We start from the raw sequence: 24,393 nt of genomic DNA on the forward strand, positions 1-24,393 counted from the left end.
CCACTTAAAAAACTTACGGTGACCCTCCAGAACCGTAATGAAACTGCGCCAGTAATTGCAAAGACAACGAATTGAATTTTCTTTCGAAATAAAGTGCACTGCACAAGGTAGTCGCAGTGCTCTGCAGGTAGTGGTATACGAAGGCCATGCGGAAAGTAAGGTCCGATAGGTCGCCAAATGGAAACGACAGTGAAAATCTGATGACGCTTTGCACAGATGTGTTAGGCACTGTCCCTAGTATGCCCGTCAATGGCGTCGCGTCGATCTCTCCAGTCCTGAGAACACAATAAGGCGTAAATATGCCTAGAGCACGGTGTCTCCGCCAACTACGGGTGTCCGCTGCGAAGTTTGACCTGGCTTCATGCACCTGTAATTCATTTTCTGTCTCATTGACAATTCTCGGCCGTACACTGCAGGGATAATGAGGTCGCTCCTGCAGCGTTTCCGGTGGCAAGTATTTCAGCACCCGCCGTACAGCTCCCTCTGATATTCATCTCTGCTCACATGAATCACTGCCTTCTAGAGGAGTATATTGGAAAGTTGGTACAATGCTACGACAGATGTCTAATGATAGGCACAAACTGAGACGTGTATAGCGCATACGATGCGCGCAGGACAGCGCGCATTTCTGTGACTTTACAGGTTCAAATGTGACTGCGTAAATTGGGACGCGACACGATCGGGAACGCGGCGTTCTGGTTGTGACACAGTTTCTCGCTCCGCGCTAGCACTACGGGAGGGGTGAGGCGAAGCAGTCCTGCCATATGCTCACATCGACATGGCGCCTATGGACAGTGATTAGTACTGGGCGTCCGAAAAATGCTGCTTTACTGTATACTGAAATGTATTGTCATTGAATAGTGTTTCGGTTTTCACCATTTAAGCGCTCCATCTTTTTTGCTAATACATTATATTTTTCAGTTATTTATATCTATTCGGTTTTTTTTGTTTTGTTTTTTCTTTTGTCACATACAGTTAAATAGCGACTGAGCCATTAGCGACTAGGATTATACCTTGTGCCGCCACAATGTTTTCAGACGGCAAGAAGGGGCAGCCGATTCACTACAGTGTGCACTCCCTACTAGTGTTGTGTCCTACATAAATTTTCAGCCTCATAACTGATTGAAAACACCGGAGAAGTGACCATTAAAAGCTGGCCGCTGCTGTGAAATTCCTGCACCAGAGGACAGGCATAAGTGCAACACCACTACCTCAAAAATACTGTCAGTTTTTGTTCAGTTGCAAACGGATCCCTTCCATTGCATCCTATTTCATTCAGTTGTGTACTGTATGCTTCCATGTACTGCTTTCTAGTCATTCTGAACTAATTTGTAAAATCAGGACCACTCATGTTAGTCTTAGTTCGAAATTGTCGACCTCTTTTCGTTTCAAACAGAATATATTTATTTTATTTGAATTTTTATTCATTAATGAATAAAGCAACACTTCGTCTTCAGCGTTAGTATTTTAATCTGCTTCGGAACTCAAGTCTAACAATAATAACTCTTTTAGTCGCGAATCACGCACTGTTAGTTTGGAAAGCAGTGGGTCAGTAACTGGCACCCGGCAAGTGCGCATCACCACGCCTGTGGCGCACTCGTCATGCGCGTCTCAATATGCGCAGGTCCGCACGTCGCGTATTGAAAGTGCGCGTCGCGCGGTGTCACGTCACACGGACTATACGCGTTTCAATTTGCGCCGAGCCTAAATCGGAGCGGCGATTATGCAGACAAGTATCTAGAAGATGTAGGAAACTGTTGCAAATAAAAGATATTTTATTTTCTCTAGGGTCTCCATTTCGCGACCGATCGGACATTACTTTCCTAATGGTTCTGGTACTGTGTCGTCAAAGTCTTTCGCGAATGCGGCAGTATCTGTATAGGCCAGACAATTCGCTCAGTTGTAGAGTGTTGCACCGAGCACAAGCGATATATAAAACAAAGGGAGCTTGACAAGTCGCCCATAGCTGAGCATTACCTGAAAAACGGACACAAAATACAGTTTGAAAATGCGAGAATCTTGGGATAATGAAAGGTAGCAAAGGCTTGTAGGGAGGCGGGAGCGGCAGTTTCAAACGTGGCGCCGGCCCCTCGCGCCACCTGACGTCATTTGGATCCGTGCAGGGCCAACAAGATGTACGGGAACCGCAACGAACTTGCGACGTCACACTAGTCGGCTCGTCGGCAACACTTTGCGAACGTTCGGCTCCGTGCAGGGCCTACGGGAAATCAATATTTCATTGAAAAGATACCCACAAAAGATCTTAATTTTGTCGTGTGCTATCGAGAAATAGCATGCATTTAAACACGCTGTCAGGTATTATTAAGCTCCTGTGTAACAGTTACTTGCTCCCCGCTGGAGACAGTTCTGGCCCTCGCAAGACCAGCAGTGCCACGCGCCACGGCCTGTCTTTCTCGTCGGCCTCCGTCACACGTCGGGCTGGAACTGCTACGAGCTGACCAACTCACCCCGCGCTTGTACTTTAATTGTAACTTTAAATTCAAGAAATTTGAGTAGATACATAAATTTGTATCATCTCTATACTTTTTCTACTTTGAAACTGATCTGTTTTGCTTACCTAATTTCTATTAAATGATGATGGGTATGTATTGAAGTTGAGGAATCCTTCATTTGACCTTATCCTCCCTTTTATAATTTTTTTTCGTATCAATTAGAATTTAAGCATGGAGAGCTGCATCAAACCAGTCTCAGGACTGAAGACCAGACAACAGTTTAACTTCTTACAGTAAAACTTTATGATATATAACTCAACCATTCCCATGACTTCACAGCCATAATCCTATGCATCAACATATTTATATTCCCCAAAAATCTTAACTCTATGCATTATAACTCTACAAAATTTTTCAGATTTGACTTTCACTAACATATTAAATTTCTAATCCTACTAATTACTTTACAGTATTTAAACTGACATCATGGAATAGCTAATCCCTTCATATTTGTCTATCCTATATTTTAATGAACACATTACACTAGAATCTTAACCCTCCAAAAATGTTAATGTTAGATTTTCTTAACTTAAGCATGTTGAAAAATATAAAATTCAAGGATATATTATTGATATCTCAACATAAAAAACATTGTTAGTAAAATCTGGTGCTAAATGACAAAAGTTGTCTAATTCAAATTATTTTTAAACAAAAATTTTAATTGTTTCCTTTTTGTTCAGATAGTAGCCTGTCACAGACAGTTCTTTTCCTACATCTTCACCATGGTTCATTACAATTGTCATTTTTTTCTTCATGTGTTTCGATGCGTCTCCGTCGCACGTGGAGGGAAGGTCGGCTGTGTGCCTCGTCGTGTCTCTGTTGAGCATGGAAAGACGCTTGGTATGCGTCTCGCCGCGTTTCCGTTCAGTATGGAATGACGGTCGCAAGAGAGAAAGGTTGCTGAAGGTCTGAGCATGTCGTGAGTGAGTCGTTGCCTTTGTTCCTGTTGGATATGCCCATGCTGACGTTATATTGGAGATCCCTTTTTTGAGAGCATAAACTTTTCATCATCTTTCGTCGAGTTTTTATTCCGGTTCATCGTTGGTCACTTCGTCTCTAGGTTTCCAAACGTTTTGCTTTCTCCCATTTTCCGGAATGACATCTGAAGGTGTTGCAATTTTCCATAAAAAATATCGGATGTTTATATCGCTAAAACAGTTAAATTGGATTCACGGTGGTAGTTAAATTCAATAATGGTCTTGTATGGGAAGGGATTTGAAAAGGTGTCTTGATCTCTTCTGGTCCAGGCTCTTCCTTCTTCCAAATCTTCTGCGTTGCATCTTCGGTTCTTGGTGCATCTTGCTGCCTTCTCACCCGTATCTTCGCTCTTCTCTGGATTGGGAATTAGGATTGAAGACCTGTTTAACCTCGTTCTAGTTTAATCCGTTCTTATGGCGTCTTCTTTGCAATTGTTGTGTATTTTTCATTGTAATCCGTTGTTCATCTAAATAAGTTGAACAGCCTTCCATCCGTTTCTTGTTCCGTCCCATGGGTGCACAGGGATTGTTTCGCAGTTGTCGAATTTCGTATGATCTGATGACAGTTTCCGCTATTCTGCACATTGACTTACAGAAATGCGTTTCTTTTTCTTCTTCTTCTTCTTCTTGTGGTGAGTCTAAGCGTCCGCTCGTCCCCGCCATAATATGTCCGCCTCCGTTCAGATTCGGTGGATATCCATTATCTCTTCGTATGCTGCTTTCAATAGTTCGCGATAAAAGAGCCATGTATCTAACACTTTCGCAAAACCATTGTTATAACACTTGTGTGTGGCTTTCACATGAATAAATCTCACGTCATGGTACATGTTGATTGTATCCAGGATGCGTTATATCTCTCCAAACTTTTCCACAGAGGAGTTATCATCTAGGAACATTCTTCCACCAAGGCCTCTTCTTTCATCATCTCTTAGCTGACGCACCAGGCACTCACACTCAGTGTCCCTTCCTCCCACGCCTAACTGCTCTCCTCAGTCTTGTCGTCGATCTGGCCGCAATGATGAACCACCTTATCTGATGACTTCATATCTAAAACAGAGTTTGTCGCTGATGTGGTAATCTTACTTTCCTTACTTTCTTACGTACGTTCTGTTTCCTCAGTTATTTATCTTATATTATTCTAACCCTTACTCCCTTAGATTACGCTATCAACTTTACAGATATTTAAGATTTTTACGACTTTACATCTAATACAATGTTTCTCTCTTAAATTACGCTAAAACTTTACACATATATCCTTCTTTTCATGACTTTACAAAAAGTATTATAAAGAAAATGTATTTCTTATCACTGTCTTCCTCCTTTTTGCCCATTTACTTAATTCTTCCTTAAGATAAAAGTCATGGTTTCCTCATCTTCATCACGATGGATAGTAAGAGTGAGATTGAAGGGGATGACGGTTAGTAAGTTAGTGACTGCCCATTACCTCATATTTTTAGTTTTCTAACTACAAGTATGATATGTTGTTTTGGAAACTTCGCACCTTGACTCCGACTCCAGCGTCTTTTTCTCTGCAAGCCCTTCTTTTTGTCCTTAGCTGTAACAGAACTTCAAAATACCCTTTATCTCTGCTATTTTTCTTTTGCCTTTCAAAAATCTTCTCAATACATCTATCACATTATTTCAAAGTTTAAAATTTCTTTTCTCAGTTGTACTTATCCCTTTCTCCTTTTTTATCGATAGTAAACTTTTATATTCCTTTCTTCTCTCATCATACTCTTCCATATAGAAATTTTTTCTGGGTCAATCTTATTTCCCATTGTTTATCTTCTTCCACGAAATAACATGTTTTTTGCTTAACTGCATACTTCAATTCTCTTTCCTAATTATTACCTCCTAACGACTTCTAATATTTATTTCCCTCATGTCTATCGTTAAATATCAGATTTTGGTACTTTCCAAAAATCATATAAGCTTCTCATATCCCCCAAAATATCTCCTCAATTATTGGTTCACTGTCCTCAAAGGAACAAATTAAAAACGCCTATTTCGTTCCTACTTCTTCACTTCCTTTCATCTACAAAAATAAACTTTCTCCTCCTTCACTGCTTCCCAGGACACATTTCGGTTGTAGAAGAGTTACTGTCGTTCTTATTTTCCTGTCATTTCTTCATCAGTCTCCCTTCACTTTCCTAACAACCTTTATTTTATTTATTTAACTGAGATAAGTACAAGTTAAAAGTTTTGTCTGTGTTCATTTTGCTATCTTTCATACTTTGATTTCTGGACATTTAATACAACTAAATTCTTGTGTGGAGCTATTCTTTTTTTTCTTTTGTCTAACCTTTATATACTCTTAAATGACTCACATGGTGCAAACCTAACGATTTTCCTGTTTTTTGCTTCATCAATTCGACTGCATTATTATCAACTACTTTACTTACTTCCATGGGGCCTTTGTATATCGAAAAGAATTTGTTTTCAACGTTGTAATCTACCTATTGCTTCGTGCTAATTTTATAAAATGACGATGTTTTACTTCAGGTACTGGAAGGACTTCACTTCTAACTTGGGTATTCCTGTTCGTCTTCCTGCCCCTCATATCGTCAGTTCTGTCTTTTATCTGGGTTTGGTGGCCTCAACTCGACTTCTTCTACCGGTTCATTTCGCGTGTTTTGTCCCGCTGAAGCTTGATGTTCCCAAACTTTTTGCGTTCTGGCCATTTCATTATCACCTGAATAACCTTGATTTTTGCTGCTGAAAACCTCTAAACCTTCCGCCTTCGTTCGCAGGGGGATTGTATCTCGGGTCATAGTTACCACCATAGTTTCTAGGACCAAATCCACCACTGTAATTCCGCGGCCCATTAAAACCATAATTGTTATTTGCCCTCTGTGCGTTTCCAAAACCATAATTATTATAGTAATCCCATGGGCGATTACCACTCCTTCCAAAACCACTACATATTCCTGCGTTATTATTGCCATTGGAATTATTATTATTAAAACCTGATAGGTTGCTGTTATTTCGCCTATTATTGTTTTCTCTCGCCGTTCGTTGTTTCTTCGCGTCTTCTTCACTGAAAATGAATTCAAGTTCCCTTAGCATCCCTTTAAATTCCTGTATATTGTCTCCTGTCCTACCAACCAATGACTGCTGATAACGTAACGGTAACTTCATTGTGCACATCCGTATCAGTTCTCCATCAGTGTATGGATTATCTAAACACTGATTCTTTTTTGTCTTTCCTCGAAAAATCTAACATTTTTCATTTCTCCTGAATTTTCTAACAACTCTTTCTGTAATAACTGATAATTTATTCTATTTGGTGTTTCTATGGACCAGCATCGCTCCAAGAATGAGGATTTAAATTGCTCATACGATTGACAGTTTACAGCTACTCTTTGCATGGTTTCCGCTATTGCGCCGTCCATATGTCCACAAATGAAGTCAAGTTTATGGCTAAGTGACCAGGGCCAAAGTGAACCGATCTGAAATTGATTTATAAATGTGCGTGGATGTAAGCCTTTCCCGCTTTCTTTGTAATGTTGGAATTTTCTGACTCAAAAAGTGATCATTGTCAAACTTTTCTCTTTCGCCATACGACGTTTGTGGTTTCATAACATTACTCGTTCCCTTCGTCTGTGTCATGTTCTCTTGTACTCGTTCTGCCACATTTGGGTCTTGATATGACGTATTTATGTCCCATCTAGCATCGTATCTACGCAGTGGTGTGCATTTATCTCCGCCGTACCGTTCCTCGTGTATCGGACTGAAAGATTCGTTTACATTCCCCGTTAATGGAGCAGTGTTTTGCCTTTCTATTATATTCATATTGTCTTGGGGTATATAACCTGTTGTACTGTAACTTGGAAATCGCGAAATTGGTACATGTGTCGCCGCAACTTGCTCTGTTCTCGCGTTACTCACGTACGTTCGGAGGGCCGGCTGCCGCTCTGTTGGAATGCGAGCGTTTACCGTTTCACGCTCTCTTGTCTGCTGTGACCGATCATCACCTGCTTCGCTCAGTTGTGTTAACTGCTCTTTTCCTGTTTACTTTTGTTTCGCTTCCTTTATTATGGACGCAACTTCTTGTGGATATACGACTGGAATTTCAGGACGTTTTTGTGTTTCCGCTACTGCTATGAAAGATTGCACAACTGACTTTTTTATTTCTGCATTTCTATCCATCACTATGTTGGATGATACTACCGATTCCGTTGCTTCGCTACTGCTTTCTGTACGATTCTCAATACACTGTTTCAATTCTGTATGAAGGTCTTCATACTGTTTCTGATTTTTCGACACTATGTTTTCAATTCGTGTATCGAATCGTTTTAATGCGGCTCGCTTGACAGGTTTTCTGACATTGAGCTCTTCCATGATTTACTGCGCCTTACCAGACGTCTTACGTGCTAACTTATCCATTCTTTCCATTCTTTGATTAACGTTAGACACTGCATCCTGCACTTGATCAACGTCAGAATGCATCTTTTTCTGGTCGGCCATTAACGATCGTATAGGCTCCCGCGACTCTCTCGCCTCTCTCCGGATTTCAGTAAACTGTTCATTAACCTCCGTTCGTAATTTTTGCTGATCTACGCGGACTTTTTCGAACCCAGCGTAAGTTTCAAATTGGAAACAACTTAAGGTAGCATTGGATGCCACTAACACTGCATCTGTTGCTGTTTTCAAATTCGTTAACCCTGCGTTTGTTTCGGTTTTAAAGTCTTCTAACCTTGCATTTGTTTCGGTTTTTAAATTTGCTGTTTCAGTTTTTAATTCTGCTAACCCTGCATTTGTCTGCTTTACGACCATAGTGAGTTGCTTCAGTATTGCAAACACACTGTCTGACTCTTTGCCATCGTCACCTGTCACCATTTGATGAAAATTTTGCTGTTCGCGTCTTTCGCGTGCCGTCTCACCGACTTCCGTGCAAAGCGCGGACGCAGTTAAACACGTTATTTCTGTTAGAAACTGTCCTGTTTGGTTCAAAATTACTATATTCGGTTCAACGTACCGAAGTTCTTCATCCTCTGATTCTATTTCTGACCCACTACATCCATCATTATTTCGTTTTTGTGCATTCTCCAACTGTGATACAACTCGTGAAACTGCTGTCATTCCCTCTGCACTATCACAACGTACCGTTCCGTGACTCGCACTCGATACTGTTTGTTCTACGTCTATCTCTATGTTGCCAAGATCTTCAGTTTATAATTATCTGCGATACTCTCCATTCTTCCGCCATGCCTGATCGTCTCGCTAACCTCTGTCTTTGTCGACTTGCGCGAGCTTGCGCTCTCGTTAACATCAAGTTATATGAACTTACACGTTTCCAAAATATCATGGAAAGTTTCTTAGATTATGTACACGTCATGAGCAACATTGTTCACTGTTTGTGTATTTTCAAACCCAACCCAACATCGCCGTGAATAACTTCGTGCGCGCCAGCATTGTCATGCACAAGCTACTTCTATACAATGACAAATGTTCATCTACTTGCTAACACAACTTTTCTAAACTTTGAATCGCACATTTACTGTATTCAGTCCACTATACATTTACATACATTGGTTAGCCTCGTCACAAAACAAAAGCAAAGTTATTTTTTTCTTTCAAAATTCAAAATCTTTTTATTTTTCTTACTAATTTGACTAATAGCCATCCAGGCGGACCAGTCGACTTCCAGGCAGACCAGTTGCCATCCAGGCAGGGTCGCCATTTGTAAGGTGCCATATTTTGTGGTTTACTTATTCTGCGATTGAAGACAACTGTGTAAGTTGAAATGACATGTTTAATGTTGCAATATTAGCACAAAAATACACGCTTTTACACACTTTTCATTGTGACAACAAAAAACAGTTGTCAGGATAACGCATCTTATCAACATTAGCAAGTGAAATAATCCTAAACACAGCAATACTAAATATTAACTCTCAGAAGGTTAAATTTTCCTAAACACGACAATATTAAAGTTTAACTAGAAGTTACTTTACAAAATTATTCCTACACTTACATTATATTGTTGGTCGGTACTACAAAAATCGTCAGATCCCGATTCAAAGTTCGTTACTATTTTTAGGATGCCAATAAAGTCTATGGTGGATAGTTAGTTGTGTGAAAAAATCGAGCAAAAGATTACCCAAGTTCGCTCGAGTTTACAGTGGACGCAAGCTGGTGAACCAACAGTTTTACGCCTCTGCTCGCGGTATTTACCTGAGATGTCATCTGCTAGGCCGCTCTCTTTCACTGAAATTCCTATAAAACAAATAAAATCTTCGCTGAATTTTCCTGCAGGCGAGAGAACATGTACTCAACCCTAGTCTTAGAATGTGGCGATATACACCTGCATGGTTGGAGCAGCGTGCATATTATAATGCCCTTTCAGTTCTTGCAAGAACAATTAACTAAATGGCTGGTTTGTTTCTCCACAGTTGGAGCTAAACGATGCTACAGCTAATTTCTAGCTCTATGTCAGCCGCTGTGAATGCAGTGTTCACACAAATTACTCCTCTGCGTCGTACAGAGCGTTAAACGTTCCGTTTTGCACTTGATGCCAGTTCAGAGAAGAGTCTCCTGAAATTTCCGTCTTGTCCTACTCATAGCTGAACTGTCTCCACATCTTGGTTCTTTCATTCTTCAGGTCACGGCTTTTTTTCGACCAATAGGAGCATTCCTCTCATATTGTCGACACTCTCTCTACCAATGGAAAGGTTCCTACCATTAAATTGCGTCGAAACTTTGGCTCTTTTTTCCTTCCTAGCGCGTTTCCACCAACTGGACGTTTTGTGCTCGTTCCAGACGGATAAATGCATACATTGACTCTCGTGTGTGTAGCACTCACTGGACACATGATCGAAAATGTGACACTGGTCTTGTTCATATCCCTTTGGGATTCCGAAACATAGTTTTCTAAACGCTTTCTTCCCTGTCCTCCCTCAGATGGCCATTATCCTCGTTCTTCCCATCTGAGTCACCTGGTCTGTCATTGACTTTCCGCCTGGAAAGTGGTTTCCGTGGTACCCCTTGTAGCGTGGCCTTGCCTCTGCTCACCCCTCTGAAATTCCAAACTAAAACGCCACTTGCTGCTTGTTGTACCTTCTGCTCATAGACATGCATTATATAGGAACAATATGTTAATTATCGTCGATTGAGTGTTATCCCTGTTTTGCATTACACACTGATAGGCAAATTTTCTCATAACCGCAGAATTAAGTTAGGTACCACATTCACCTTCCCGTTGTGATGTATAAAGCTCTCATGTAAGGTGCAAATCTGACCTTCATTTATTCTGCCACCTTACAAAATCATTGTCTCATGTCTCAGCAAATGTCTTATCACTCTGTTACATCTTCTTATCAGTGTTTTCCACATATTCCTTTCCTCTCCAATTCTATGTAGAACTTCCTCATTCATTACCATAAGAGTCCACATAATTTTCAATATTCGTCTGTAGCACCACATCTCAAATGCTTCGATTTTCTTCTGTCCTAGTTTTCCCACAGTCCATGTTTCATTAACATATAATGCTGTACTCCAAACGTGCATTCTCAGAAATTTCTTCCTCTAATTAAGGCCGATATTTGATATTAGTAGACTTCTCTAGGCCAACAGTACCCTTTTTGCCAGTGCTACTCTCCCTTCGATGCCCTCCTTGCTCTGTTCGTCATTGGTTATTTTTCAGCCTAGCTTTCAGAATTTAACTTCATCTGCTTCATGTCCATCAGTCCTGATGTTATGTTTCTCGTGTTCTCATTTCTGCTACTTCTCATTACTTTTGCCTTTCTTCAGTTTACTCTCAATCCATATTCTGTACTCATTAGACCATTCATTCTATTCAGCCCATCATGTATTTCTTTTTCACTTTCACTGCGGATTGCAATTTCATCAACGAATCATATCGTTGATATCCTTTCACCTTGAATTTTAATTCCACTCCTGAATCTTTTATTTCTATCGTTGCGTTTTCAACGTACAGATTGAATAGTAGGGGTTAAAGACTGCATCCGTGTTTTAAATCCTTTTTAATCTCGGCACTTCGTTCTTGGTTGTCCACTCTTATTATTCCATCTTGGCTCTTGTACATATTGTATACTACCTGCCTTGCCCTATAGCTTACCCATATTTTTCTCAGAATTTCGAATATCTTGCACTATTTTACATTGTCAAACGCTTTCCCCAGGTCGTTACCCTTGCTTGCATTATCAACTGAACCGTTAGAATTGCCTCTCTGGTGCCTTTACCTTTCCTAAAGCCAAACTCATCGTCACCTAGCACATCCTCAATTTTCTTTTCCATTCTTCTGTATATTATTCTTGTAAGCATCTTGGATCAATGATCTCTTAAGTAGATTGTGCGATAATTTTCACACTTGTCAGCTCTTGCTGTCTTCGGAACTGTGGGGATGATGCTTTTCCTAAAGTATCTGGTATGTCGCCGAACTCATAGTGAATAGTCGTTTCGTTGCCACTTCCCCAATGATTTTAGAAATTCTGATGGAATGTTATCAATCCCTTCGGCCTTATATGAACTTAAGTTCTTCAAAGCTCTTTTAAATTCTGATTCTAATAATGGATCCCCTATCTCTTCTAAATCGACTCTTGCTTCTTGTTCTATCACATCAGACAAATCTTTCCCCTCATAGAGGCTTTCTGTGAATTCTTCCCACCTATCCGCTCTCTCCTCTGCATTTAACAGTGGAATTTCCGCTGCATTTTCAATGTTATCACCCTTGCTGTTAATGTCACCTAAGGCTGTTTTGACTTTCCTGCGTATTGAGTCTGTCCTTCCGACAATCATATCCTTTCTTATAAGCTTCACGTTATTCACAAGTACTAAAATCCCGAATATTCTAGCTGTATAGAGATGTATATATATAATTTGGCACTATCGTCATATAGATACTGTACTATATTAATCGTAAAGGATGAAAGCATTTTTAAGGTTTATGCAGTTTTTTAAATGTTTGTGTTTAAAATCTATTTATAACAAAACAGTCCATCTTTTAATGTTGGGAAGAACGGACAATGCATTATCTCTAGGGAAAACACAACTACATTGCTCAACAATAAATTCTTACTTGTTGAAAATATATTGACGTTTATCTGCTTAACGTCATAGTCACGTCAACGTTTTTAACTTGTACTGTATATGGGTATGAAACAAAAATATCTATGTTGTGCCAAACATAATGTCAGTTTGTGAAATATCGATATTTGTGCGTCGAATTTTTTGACTCATTTTGGAAACTAAAAGAAAAATCGAAGTGTACATTCCAGTTGTTTCAGCAAATATTGAAAGATTTTCTAACTAGAAGCACGTATTGTCCGACAACACACATTCTCTCACTTAGGAGAATCTCTACATGCCGTCATATAGTGTAATAGCTCTAAGGTAGTTATACAACGGTTTTCGTAGATCTTCAAATAATGAAATTTTGAATTAATTATCGTCTTTATTCTTTCAGTTCCAACCTCCTAGTGCACTTGTAATAAGGAGATGTAATTCTAGCTTGAGCGAACAATTTTTCTTGTTTCACTACCCATACATATTGTGAAGAAGTTTCCTCAAATTCAGTGGGTTTTATTTATTACTTTATTATTACATACTGGTGTTCACAAGTCTGTTTGGTATCTGCAGCACAGTTACAATTATTGCCTTCCAGTATGTCATTTTTCTGTAGATCTCTCGTTTTCGTGCTTCTACAGGACATCGGCGTGGAACTGTTTCAATGTTTGTGTGATGTTCACTTCTTTGATGTATTTATCGATGTTAAAACAAGAAAAACTATTTTCTAAAAGCAGAACCACATTTCCTTATTATGTATCAGGAGGCAAACGTGTCCGATGGTAGAGTTTCGACCACAAAATGATTATCTCCTTGCTCATTTCACACAGAAGTGACCAAAGTCATGGGATAGCGTTAATTTTTTAAAAATGTTTTAATTTACTATTGTCAGAAAATTGATAATTTTAATGCTGACAGAGTTTACACAGACTTTTAATTATTCCACCATGTCCACATTCAGTAAACACGTTTCTGTGCACTACAGAGATACGAATATGACTCTGAGTGTATCCATACACAAATCTGGCAAAATCCCTTAAGTACACAAGCAACCAACAACTACATGCAACGGAAAGGCAAAGTATCATAGATGCTCAATTAGTATCATAATCTCCTCTGACGCTACTAGCATGATCACAGCAGGCTGCCACCTCTCATGCTGCATGGCTTCTCTCCACCGCACCCTGCATCCAGTAACTTCTGACTTCCATCGACAACTGCTCACTTGCTACTACTCACGATAGTAATATCTCAGACTCAGAGTTTTTGTATGCACACAGCAGAATCATAGACGCCCAACTTGAAACATACCATTTTACTTTCAGGAAAATAACATGCACTCACTTCAGGAGACTGAAAGAGCTGACAAGTGCGAGAATTATCGCACAATCAGCTTAACAGCTCATGCATACAAGTTGTTGACAAGAATAAAATGCAAAAGAATGGAAAAGAAAATTAAGGATGCGCTAGATATCGATCAGTTTGGCTTTAGGAAAGGCAAAGGCACCAGAGGGGCATTTCTAACGTTACAGCTGATAGTGGAAGCAAGGGAAAAGAAAAATAAACACACGTTCATAGGATTTGTCGATCTGGAAAAAGCATTTGACAATGTAAAATAGTGAAAGATATTCGAAATTCTGAGAAAAATAGGGATAAGCTATAGGGCAAGATGGGTAGTATAAAATACATTCAAAAGTCAAGAGGGAATAATAAGAGTGGACAACCAAGAATGAAGTGCTGAGATTAAAATGGCTGTAACACAGGGATGTAGTCTTTAGAACCCTACTGTTCAATCTGTAGCTTGAAAACGCAGCAATGGAAATAAAATGATTCAGGAGTGGAATTAAAATTCAAGGTGAAAGGATATCAATGATACGATTTGCTGATGAAGTTGGTATCCATAGTGAAAGTGAAGAAGAAATACATGATGGGCTGAATGGAATGAACGGTATAATGAGTACAGAATATGGACTGAGAGTAAATTGAAGAAAGACAAAAGTAATGAGAAGTAGCAGGAATGAGAACACAAGAAACTTAACATCAGGACTGATGGAAATGAGGCAAATGAAGTTAACGAATTCTGAAAGCTAGTCTGCAAAATAACCAATGATGAACGGAGCAAGGAGGACATCAAAAGCAAGCTAGCGCTGGAAAAAAAGGGCACTCTTGGCCAAGAGAAGCCTACAAGTATCAAACATAGGCCTTAGGAAGAAATTTCGGAGAATGGATGTTTTGACCACATGATTAGTAGTAGGGCAACAGGTGCACCAGTGCGTTTTGCTAGTGCCTACATCAGCGGAAGGTATGCACTCAGGGGCAAACCTATTGTTCTTCTATGATTGACAAGTGATTAACCTATTGTTTTCCTTTGACTGACAGGTCTTTCACCTAATGTTCGTCTAAGAGTATCCACTTTGCAGAATAACAGGTTAATGACCTGTCAATCAAAGGAGAACAATAGGTTAATGACCTGTCAATCAAAGGGGAATAATAGGTTCTTCCCCAAGTGCATACCTGCCCCTTATGTTGGCAACCCGCACTAACAAAATGCACTGGTGCTGCTGTTATCCTACTACTAGCGTTGTATGATAGTGAAACATGGACTGTGAGGAAAACCAGAGCAAAAGCGGATTGAAGTATTTCAGACTTGGTGCTACTGACGAATGTTGAAAATTAAGTGGACTGATAAGGGAAGGAAAGAGGAAGCTCTTTTCAGCATGGCTCATTATATCTACAGGAGACTTCAAACGATTAGTCCATGCCACATCTAGTTTCTGCACTACACTAGGCAAAAGGAGATCTGACACGATATTAGGAGGCTTCCCATGACTTTTGTCACCTCACTGTATGTTGAACATTATGATACAGGTTGTGTGTGTCCTGCTCAACATTTATAAGACATAATCAAGAGATCAATTTCCACATAAATCGATTTTAAAATCAATGTTGAAACGTTGATAAAGCTTCAAACGAGTAAAACGTGGGGAACGAAATAAGTATGAAAAATTTTATGGTGGAAAAACAGTTACTTTCCCTGACCAAAAAAATGTAGCATCCAAAAGACATGGTGAGATGTCTATGTAACTTCGTACACGTACATACCATTGGGATAGTAATAAGAATAACAGAGGGACTAAGCAGTTACTGTCCTGCGCGTAGGCTGCCATTAGCAACACAATATAAATGGCTGCATTTGGAGTGATGATGTGATCTAGAAGCATGGACTGCTGATGAAAATCATCGCACTGTTTTCATCGATGAATCGCATTTCTGCATTATCCTGGATGACTCTTTGGCATATATGGCGGTGACTGCGGAGAGGTCTCATTCTTCCAACTTTTGGAGAGGCATAGCAGCTTTATTCCTGACGTCATATATTAAGAGCAGTTGGGTATGAATGCACCTCATGGCTGATAGTGATTAAGGCATGTCTGATGGTACAATGGTATGTCAAGGGCCTGTCATGATGAGCAGACAACAATTTCCACAAAATTTCTAAACATATGAATACCGAAAATGTTTTGCCCTACTGATATGAAAACCTGCAGGCGCCTATCTTTGCATAGATGAGAACGACCGGTTGTGTCCCAATAAACATTATTCACTCACAGGCAGGACAATGTTATTGTATTGTAAATATACTTACTTGTGATATGCTTTCCACTTAAGACTGCAACCAAATACGACCCACTAATTTTAAAGAGAGAATGGGTGAGATGTAATCTCAATCCAGTATTGTTTGTTACTATGGTATTTCGGTTTGGATGAATTGTGCTTATGGAAAGAAGAATAAAGCCATGCTGCTCTAACCGATTATCCCAAGCAGTGTATTAGTAATCTGTATGGTACTGGCTATAACTGATCAACTAAAGAAACATTACTAAATCAAAAACAATGTACTCCTAACAATGTGGCAACTCAGAAGATAAAGTAGTAATAAGGAACAGATAAAACTCTTAGTGAAATAATTTTTAGATGTTTTGCTGGGTTAGAACTGTGAGGCCTAACGTTTGCAGGTGGCAGTGACCTGGTTATCCGGTGTGGCGGCTCGCTCATCACCAGACGCTACGTGCTGACCGTCTCGCACTGCGTCAACAGCAGGAAGCTCGGCTCCTACAAGCTGTGAGTACACCTCTCCATACTGACTCCCAGAAACATGTCGTTATCGGAAGTACGTAGGTAGACAGAGAGAGAGAGAAAGAGAGAGAGAGAGAGAGAGAGAGAGAGAGAGAGAGTACAATTTTCCATCCTACACAGGGCTTGCACTGTTAGACATGTTGACGTACGGCTAGTTTATGGTGTCTCGTATGCGATAGTTGGTTGACTAGCCATCATATGGATGATCTGCTTTATGGTAGCGCATCAGATAAGCACCATATGGATTCTCTGACTGCTTCAAACGATGGGTATTCTTCAAGTGGGAGGGTTGGACCTGAGGGAAGTACAATCAAGACAGTTACAGGTGAAATAGCTGACTGTTTATCAATTTTATATAAATGGCCGACACAAATCCAGCAATAGTCGCTAACCAGTCGTATTCAAGATCAACAAGTTAATTTACGGGCAGGGAGCGGCCATACTTCCCGACAAGCGCGATGAAACACTCTTCACATTAATGTTAAAACTTCTACGTGATGCTAGAGAGAATAAAGCTATACATGCAAAAATCTCTCAGTGGTAGCCCACTATTTTGCATTTTTCGAATGCTCTTGTCATGTTCAACAACTTTGTAAGTGCCTGTGGTAGTGAAGACTGTGAGCTGAGGGTTTCAGAAAAGGGTGGTCAGTTGCAAACGCTTGAAATGCCAATCCATGTCAAAATATTCACTTATGTATCCTGGGTGTAAATATTGTAAGCTTACTGAATTAATAATTATTAAAGAAATTATGCTTGTGTCTTATTAAATACCCATTACGTCAATGACCTGTAAAAATTTGCCCACTGCCTGTGAGTTTTTTCTTGGAACCTTAGTGACGTTTCATCTGTTGGTGATAGCTCTTGAAGCCTCCATCATAGTCTGTCAGGACAAGTCTGACCTGTCCATATGTAATTCTAACAGTATTAGACCTAGAGCTGCTTCAGTCGATATTAAGATGCCAGTCTTGGGCCAGCCCTGGGCGTGTGCCTAGTAATAGTATGCAATCCATCTGTGTAATTTTGTTTGATAGCCGAGGCATCATACAGACAAAAGGTGCATGTTACATGGTCCAACAAACACAACCAGAAAAAGCTACTTAGAAGACATGTTTAATAATATATTGTAATCTCATTTATTACCTTTCATGTCCTGATGAGGTGATTCCTTAATATCATCTTGTAACACTTAAAAAATACTTGCTGATTCATAAATCTGAAATTTGTGAGTATTATACATCAAAGCTAGTAAGTAAATCATTAAAAAAAGGAACTTTGTGCACCACCAATGACGGAGGTAGCTACAAAGATACTCTTAAAACAACTTCATGAGAATACACAAAGATATTTTTCAGCGATGTCAATAACAGGTTAACATGTAAATAAGGCCAAAACTTTAGAAATTCCTGTGCAGTACGACATGTTTTAAGGAATTCTGCAATCGCTGTGTTGCAACCTTTACACACACATTACTACTAGCATGTTGTTTGTGTCCGTTTGTAAAGAGATGTTTTGTCTGTCATTTAACTTAGGAAACAAAAGCATTGTCGTGCATATTTCCCTAACAGAAATGTGTTTAAATATAGCGTAGGGAACGGAAACCAATATGGTCATCCAGATTTGAGTATCTACGTTCCTATAACCAAAGTAATCACAGAGGTATTACGTGGCATTGCTAAGAAATTCGTAGGTTATATAGCACTTGCCTACGAGCAAATCAGTCCACCATGACTAATAAATTTTTAACTAAAACAGTATCCTTAAGAGACAAGAGAACATCGAAAAGAACTCAAAGATAATAAGTTTCTTTTGAGAAATAATGTACAGGCGTCACCATTAACAGCAAGCGAATTTGATATCTAGCAGGAAGATAATAGAACGGAGGACGTTCCTATCTGGTGTTTCGCTTTGAATGATGGCAGCGACTAATGTTTTCTTCTCTGCGCCAGACTGAGTGTACGCCTGGGCGACTGGGACCAGCGCACAGACGTGGACTGCGACGGCGACTTCTGCGCGCCGCCGGCCGAGGACTACGGCATCGAGGAGGTCATCCCGCACCCGCACTACGAGCCGCTGTCCTCCAGAAACGCCTCCAACGACATTGCGCTGCTCAGACTCGACCGCAACGTCCCCAATTCTCGTGAGTGTGCCACTCTCTGCTGCTCTTTGCCACAATTATGTAGCTGTATTGCCGAGCAGAAGAATACAACGTTTCGTATCACACGAGTACAGTGTGTCAAAGATAAAAGCTGCACCACACCCATTGCCAGTAGTTTCTGCAAAAACAGATAAACCCTGAAGTGACTATCGTGCCAAATTAGAACACTCAATCGACCGGCCTAATACACATACGTCTCAAACCACTCAATGTTTGCAATAATAACCAAAACAATGTATTGCTATTGTGTTATCACACTATTGACGATGAGTCACTGGGAACAGTATTGGCCAGACCTCAAAATGTGCAGAACATGCAATTGTATCAATACAATTTTACTTTTGCAGTGTCAGAACATACTAAAAAATAATGAAAGTGTCACCTATATCTGTGGAACAAATACAGGGGGTGAAGAAAAATAAGAAAACACCAAAAACACATTATCATGACAAAACAGGGCAGGAAGACTGTTGATTTTAAAAACAGCTTCCAGTTGTCTCCTAATGGGTAAGTACAGGTCTTGTATGGTTTTCAAGAGAACCTCATATCACTCTTCCTGCAAAACTGGCAAGCTGCGTGGAGGTGGACAGCGATGATGCAATCTTCTCTCCAAAGCAGACCATAAAGGCTGAATAGTATTGAGATCTGATGACTGTGGTGACCAGGAGGGATAAGACTTTTATCCTTGTGCTGACAAAAAATTCTGGCTGAAGCGAGCTGCTCAAACAGGCGCCCTGTAGTCCTGGAAAACATCATCTCTGTTGGGAAACAAACATTATAACATAGCATTAACCCGATCACCCAAAACGTCCATATAATCCTTGGCAGTGTGAACCTTCACAGTGCCCGTTGGGCCATGGTATGGCTGCCCAGATCATCATCGAAACCCCAGCATGTTTCACTCTTGGGGTGTAAACTGAGCCAGAAGCTGGAAACGATGTCCAACAAGACTCGTCCGACCAAATGACGTTCTTCCATAGTCCAGGTTCTATGGATTTGGCACCACGGTTTCGTGTTAACGGCATTTGCATAACTTATTCGCAGTTTTTGAATGGCAGCTCGACCTGCAATTTCCCGCTTATGCAACTACCTTCGTGTTTTTTTGGTGCTGACATGATTCGTGAGCGCAGCTTTCAGTTCTGCAGTGACTTTTTCAGCTGTCGCACTCTTATTTTTCGCCACAAAAGTCTCCAACGGCCGTCCATCACGATCACTCGGCACACACTTTCGTCCGACTTGTAACTTAGCGGATGATGTTTTTAAGCTCTCCCTGTATGCGGTGTAAATCATCAGTTTCAAACTCAAGACACTTCCGCTCTCTTGGTAAAGGAAGCACTCACTGTACGAGAACCAGTAATTTGTCACGTTCTAATTCGCTTAGGTCAAACCTAATGCACTCAGAACTACACACAACACTATTCTGACGATGGCTGACACTTGCAGCTTATTGAGAAAAATGCACAGGTCCAGATGTACACCCACGTCATGGTCAAATAGAACAAAGCAACGGCAGGCTTGGTCAGCATCTGCTCCTGTGTTGAAGCATGCATTTCTCGTGGTGTTCCCCTATTATTGTCCAGCCCTTGTACATTTATATAGTTCCTATGGTTTCATATATTCAAATGAATAAACAAGGTTGCAGTAACGCCGTAAAATTCTTTCTTCGCAATTTATCGCCAGTCCAAATCAGTCAACGTGAGTAAAGGATTTTAAAAAGTCTTCTTCCTTTATTACACCATTAAAGATGAGAGCAGATGAATTGAGGCATAACTATACCTGAAGGTTATTTGCGCGTAGGAAGTTCTAAAACTGTTCATTGTGACCAATTTTGTGTGTGCAAGGCTGGCTGTGCTTTAATTTTGTTTGTTTACGGTTGGAACAATGATTATGATGTCGATAATCCACTGGGCCTCAGTAGCTTTCGTTTCCATCTTTCTTTTTATTTTTTAATTTGTAAAAATTGGCAGTCATGTTAGTTCCTAACACTTTTCCCGTTTACTAAGCTGTATTGATAAATTTTAGAATTGTTGTATACATTAAGGATGTCATATTTGCTTATAATTTATTCTCAATCTTGTTATAATCGATTTTACAAGAGACCCGTTTCTTTAAATTCCAGCTTTCATTAGAACAATATGCTTGCCGATTACGCCTGAGATGAGGCAAGCAACATTCGTCGGGAAGAATCTTGTTTTGGCTGGATGGGGTAGAACCGAAAAAGGTAAGCCTCTCCACGTGTGAACTGCTGTCAAAAATGTGTTCTCAATATTGAAACAATATTATTGTGTAGAGTCTTCTTGGTGAACCTCGACGTTCTTATTTTCGGGTAGCTAAGATAATCATCACCCACAAACGTCATTTCTTGATTGAAAGAATAAAGAAACCCACATACTGTGTGTCGCCGATTTGAAGATCGGTAACAAATTTCAAAACGATTCTCATTTTTCTCTTCTCTCTCTTTTCCCCATTAATACCGCCATTAAAAATAAAGCGGGCTTCTTATACATTCCTAAGTTATTATTGTCAACGTACAGCAAACAGCAAGCTACTTCTTAGTTTATTTTGTGTCAAAGATGTAAAGCTTGATCGTAGATTGCCGTGATGGTGGTTGGTTGTTCACTGACAGCCTTTTTCTTACTTTTATCCATTCAGCATAGTTCCTGATCAATTTTATTGATCCTGGTTTGAAAAATCAAATTGTGCAGCCATCTTAAAACGCTGTCTTATATTATGACGACCACTGTTTGACATAATAGACTTTATGGTGGTGAAATAGATGCAAATAATCTGTGATCGATCTTTTCAAGTGTTCCATACATATTAGCATCAAATGCCTGGTCTGATAGCTCTCACTTCTTCAAAAGTTTAATAAATTATTTTAAAATAGTGCATGATTAAATTCTGCCTCTTTTCAGATAAGATATCTTTTCTCATAGGTAATATTACAGTTGTTAAGGAATTTATATGCTATAAAATGAGATACCTAGAATATTTAATCGGCCTTTAAAAATATTTCGTTTCATATTTTCATGGGTTGAGGATCAGAGATGTGTTCTGAATCATAATTCAGTTGTCTCGAAGTCGCTGAAGACCATTTTCCGAGCTACCGTTAAATTTCTTGTTTTTCATAACTTGAAAGACACAATTCAGTAACCTAGTCGGTCTTCCCACTCGTACTATACGTAAATTTGACTTGTTACCTTTGTCAGGTCAAATAACATAACACACATCGGTATCCTACAAGAGAAAATAATGAAGGACCAGACTCTGGCCACAACATACAAGCTGTAGATTGTCTGCACCAGGACGCTGTTGTCTAGCAAGGCTGGATGGATCAAGTGCTTAGGAGATCTGCCTATGTGGTTTTGCAAATCTGAAGTCCAATTACACCTTCCACACCTGTCAGACTTACCTGATGGGCCCACAGGTCAGCCCAAAGCATGTTGCATACCAGACTGCGAGCTCTGAGTACGAAAGTACTATGAAAATAATACTCCTGGGGAGTGGTTACCCTCGTAAACAAACCACAGACAAATGTGTTAATACCCTGATACATTGACGAGGCCCATTGTCCTCCAATTTCATGAATCTACATTCGTTACAGCGGTGGCACTAAGCTCCAGCTGCTTCGATTAGAAGTCGTAGTGCACTCACGAAAGTAACGTTTACTCTCGGGTCGACACTAATGATATGTAAGACAAGTTACTTCCACTAGAACGCACATTAAAAATCTGCCCTCATTCTAATGTTTGAAACTGTACCTGCCACGCGGGTCTTGCTAGCACCCACTGCCAGGGTGATTTTTTTATTATATAACTGCTGTTACGTAATATTTGCGGCAGGTCCCAAAAGATGTTGCTTGACGATATTTAGTCTAATTTTAAATCACCAAGAACACACGCCACTTGGTCTGCTTAAGACTCTTCTATTGACTTTACTTAGCAGCTGTCCCAGAATCATCACATCTTTGCTACCAAAGAATAAACAAGAAAATAAAATTTTAAAGATATTACATCATGTTATCAGTAATGAACTGTAGCTATTAACGGTGTTGGTAACTTCATAAAATATAAAAATTCCATTTAGATTTCATCACTGTTGCCTTTACATACTCTTCCATTGTGGTTTCACATAGGGTACAATTATCTGCATCGTTGAGGCTCGGAAGATACCCTGTCGTGGCAAGGTGTATGGCTCATGTGGGTGACAAATATTAAGATAAAAAAGTCCTATATTAACGAAAGCCGAAACAAATCAAAGGAATACGGAAATTTCTAAATGGGGTACTTCAGTCAGTTGAGTAGTTAGCAGACTTAACTGGGACGCCGAAGTTTGTTTCCTGGTACCGTAAAGGATTTTTCTTGCTGACTGAAGTAGAAAAGATTGCACTCAACCTTTTAAGGACAACTGAAGAGGCGCCTTAATTGGATACTACAATGGGACAGGTGTTGTAAACGAAACAGTTTTCTCAAAGTGTAAGTAAAACCGCAGGTTGATGGATAACACAGCAGTCTGTTGCTTAAGTATGTTTTGAACTTAATCACTTTCCCAGTCGGTTGATTAGCATTTGGGGTTACAAAACTGCTAAATTGAAATGCCAAGAAATTGAAGGATGTGCACAAGTCCTGACAAATTGGTTTCAAATTTTCCAGTTCGCTATACATCGTTTCAGGAGACTAATCTGATAACTGTGTAAGTGGAAACTATTCACAAACCACACGAAGTGTGGTAGTTGCATAAAACGTTCTCGGACTTCTTGCCTCGTCAGTTCAGGATATAATCTCGAGCTTTCGGCGATTTCCATCATCGTCTTCGTCAAAAGAAACTGACTGCAAAACCTGCTGCTGTGGTGGCCTAATACAGCCGAAACACTGCTTCTGATTGGTCGGTAGTTACGTTATGCTGTCGCAGATGGTGTCGACGTGTGGAATCGTGGCACAACCGTTCCTGTCATTTCATAAACATTACGACGAATATACCTGGCTCTTCTATGAATCAAGAAGTCGTTTTCATGCACTGCTAATTCTCGCACATGAAGAGTACCTAAAAGCAACAAATACAGAGAAAAACTAACATATGTATAGATTGTGAAGAGGCCAAAGTTCTCACTTCTAGTTGATGGGTCAGATGACTCTGAGCACTATGGGACTTAACATCTGAGGTCATGAGTCCCCTAGACATAGAACTACTTAAACCTAACTAACCTAAGGACATCACACACATCCATGCCCCAGGCAGGATTCGAACCTGCGACCGTAGCAGCAGCGCGGTTCCGGACCGAAGCGCCTAGAACCGTTCGGCCACAGCGGCCGGCCTTCTAGTTGAGGTGTGGGAGTGGTATCTGCGTCCTCTGTCCACAGTACTCCTCGTCCCTGTTTGGGCAAATTTGAGTAATTAAAGAAGAATGGAGCGTATAAGCATATTTACCCGTGAAGAACATTTTATCAGAATAAAGGAGATGAAACCCGCAACTTGATACGAGTAACGGATCACGAGTTTTACTTCAAGATGACTGATCGTAATTCATGAGTGACCGAAACAGACGGGCTCCGCCAGGGTCGCGGATTGGGGTGATGTTGACCGA

General features: G+C 40.1%; 1 protein-coding gene across 1 annotated transcript in view; it reads left to right on the forward strand.

The window, feature by feature from the left end:
* Window positions 1-24,393, forward strand: part of LOC124728510 (CLIP domain-containing serine protease HP8-like) — a 39,900-nt gene that overhangs the window by 1,375 nt on the left and 14,132 nt on the right. Inside the window, exons 2-4 of the mRNA XM_047248488.1 lie at window positions 16,534-16,639; window positions 18,601-18,791; window positions 20,929-21,030. Coding sequence (XP_047104444.1) covers window positions 16,534-16,639; window positions 18,601-18,791; window positions 20,929-21,030 — 399 coding nt within the window. The remainder of the gene's footprint in view (window positions 1-16,533; window positions 16,640-18,600; window positions 18,792-20,928; window positions 21,031-24,393) is intronic.

The sequence above is a fragment of the Schistocerca piceifrons genome, chromosome 1, assembly GCF_021461385.2.
Source record: "Schistocerca piceifrons isolate TAMUIC-IGC-003096 chromosome 1, iqSchPice1.1, whole genome shotgun sequence".
Lineage (NCBI taxonomy): Eukaryota > Metazoa > Arthropoda > Insecta > Orthoptera > Acrididae > Schistocerca > Schistocerca piceifrons.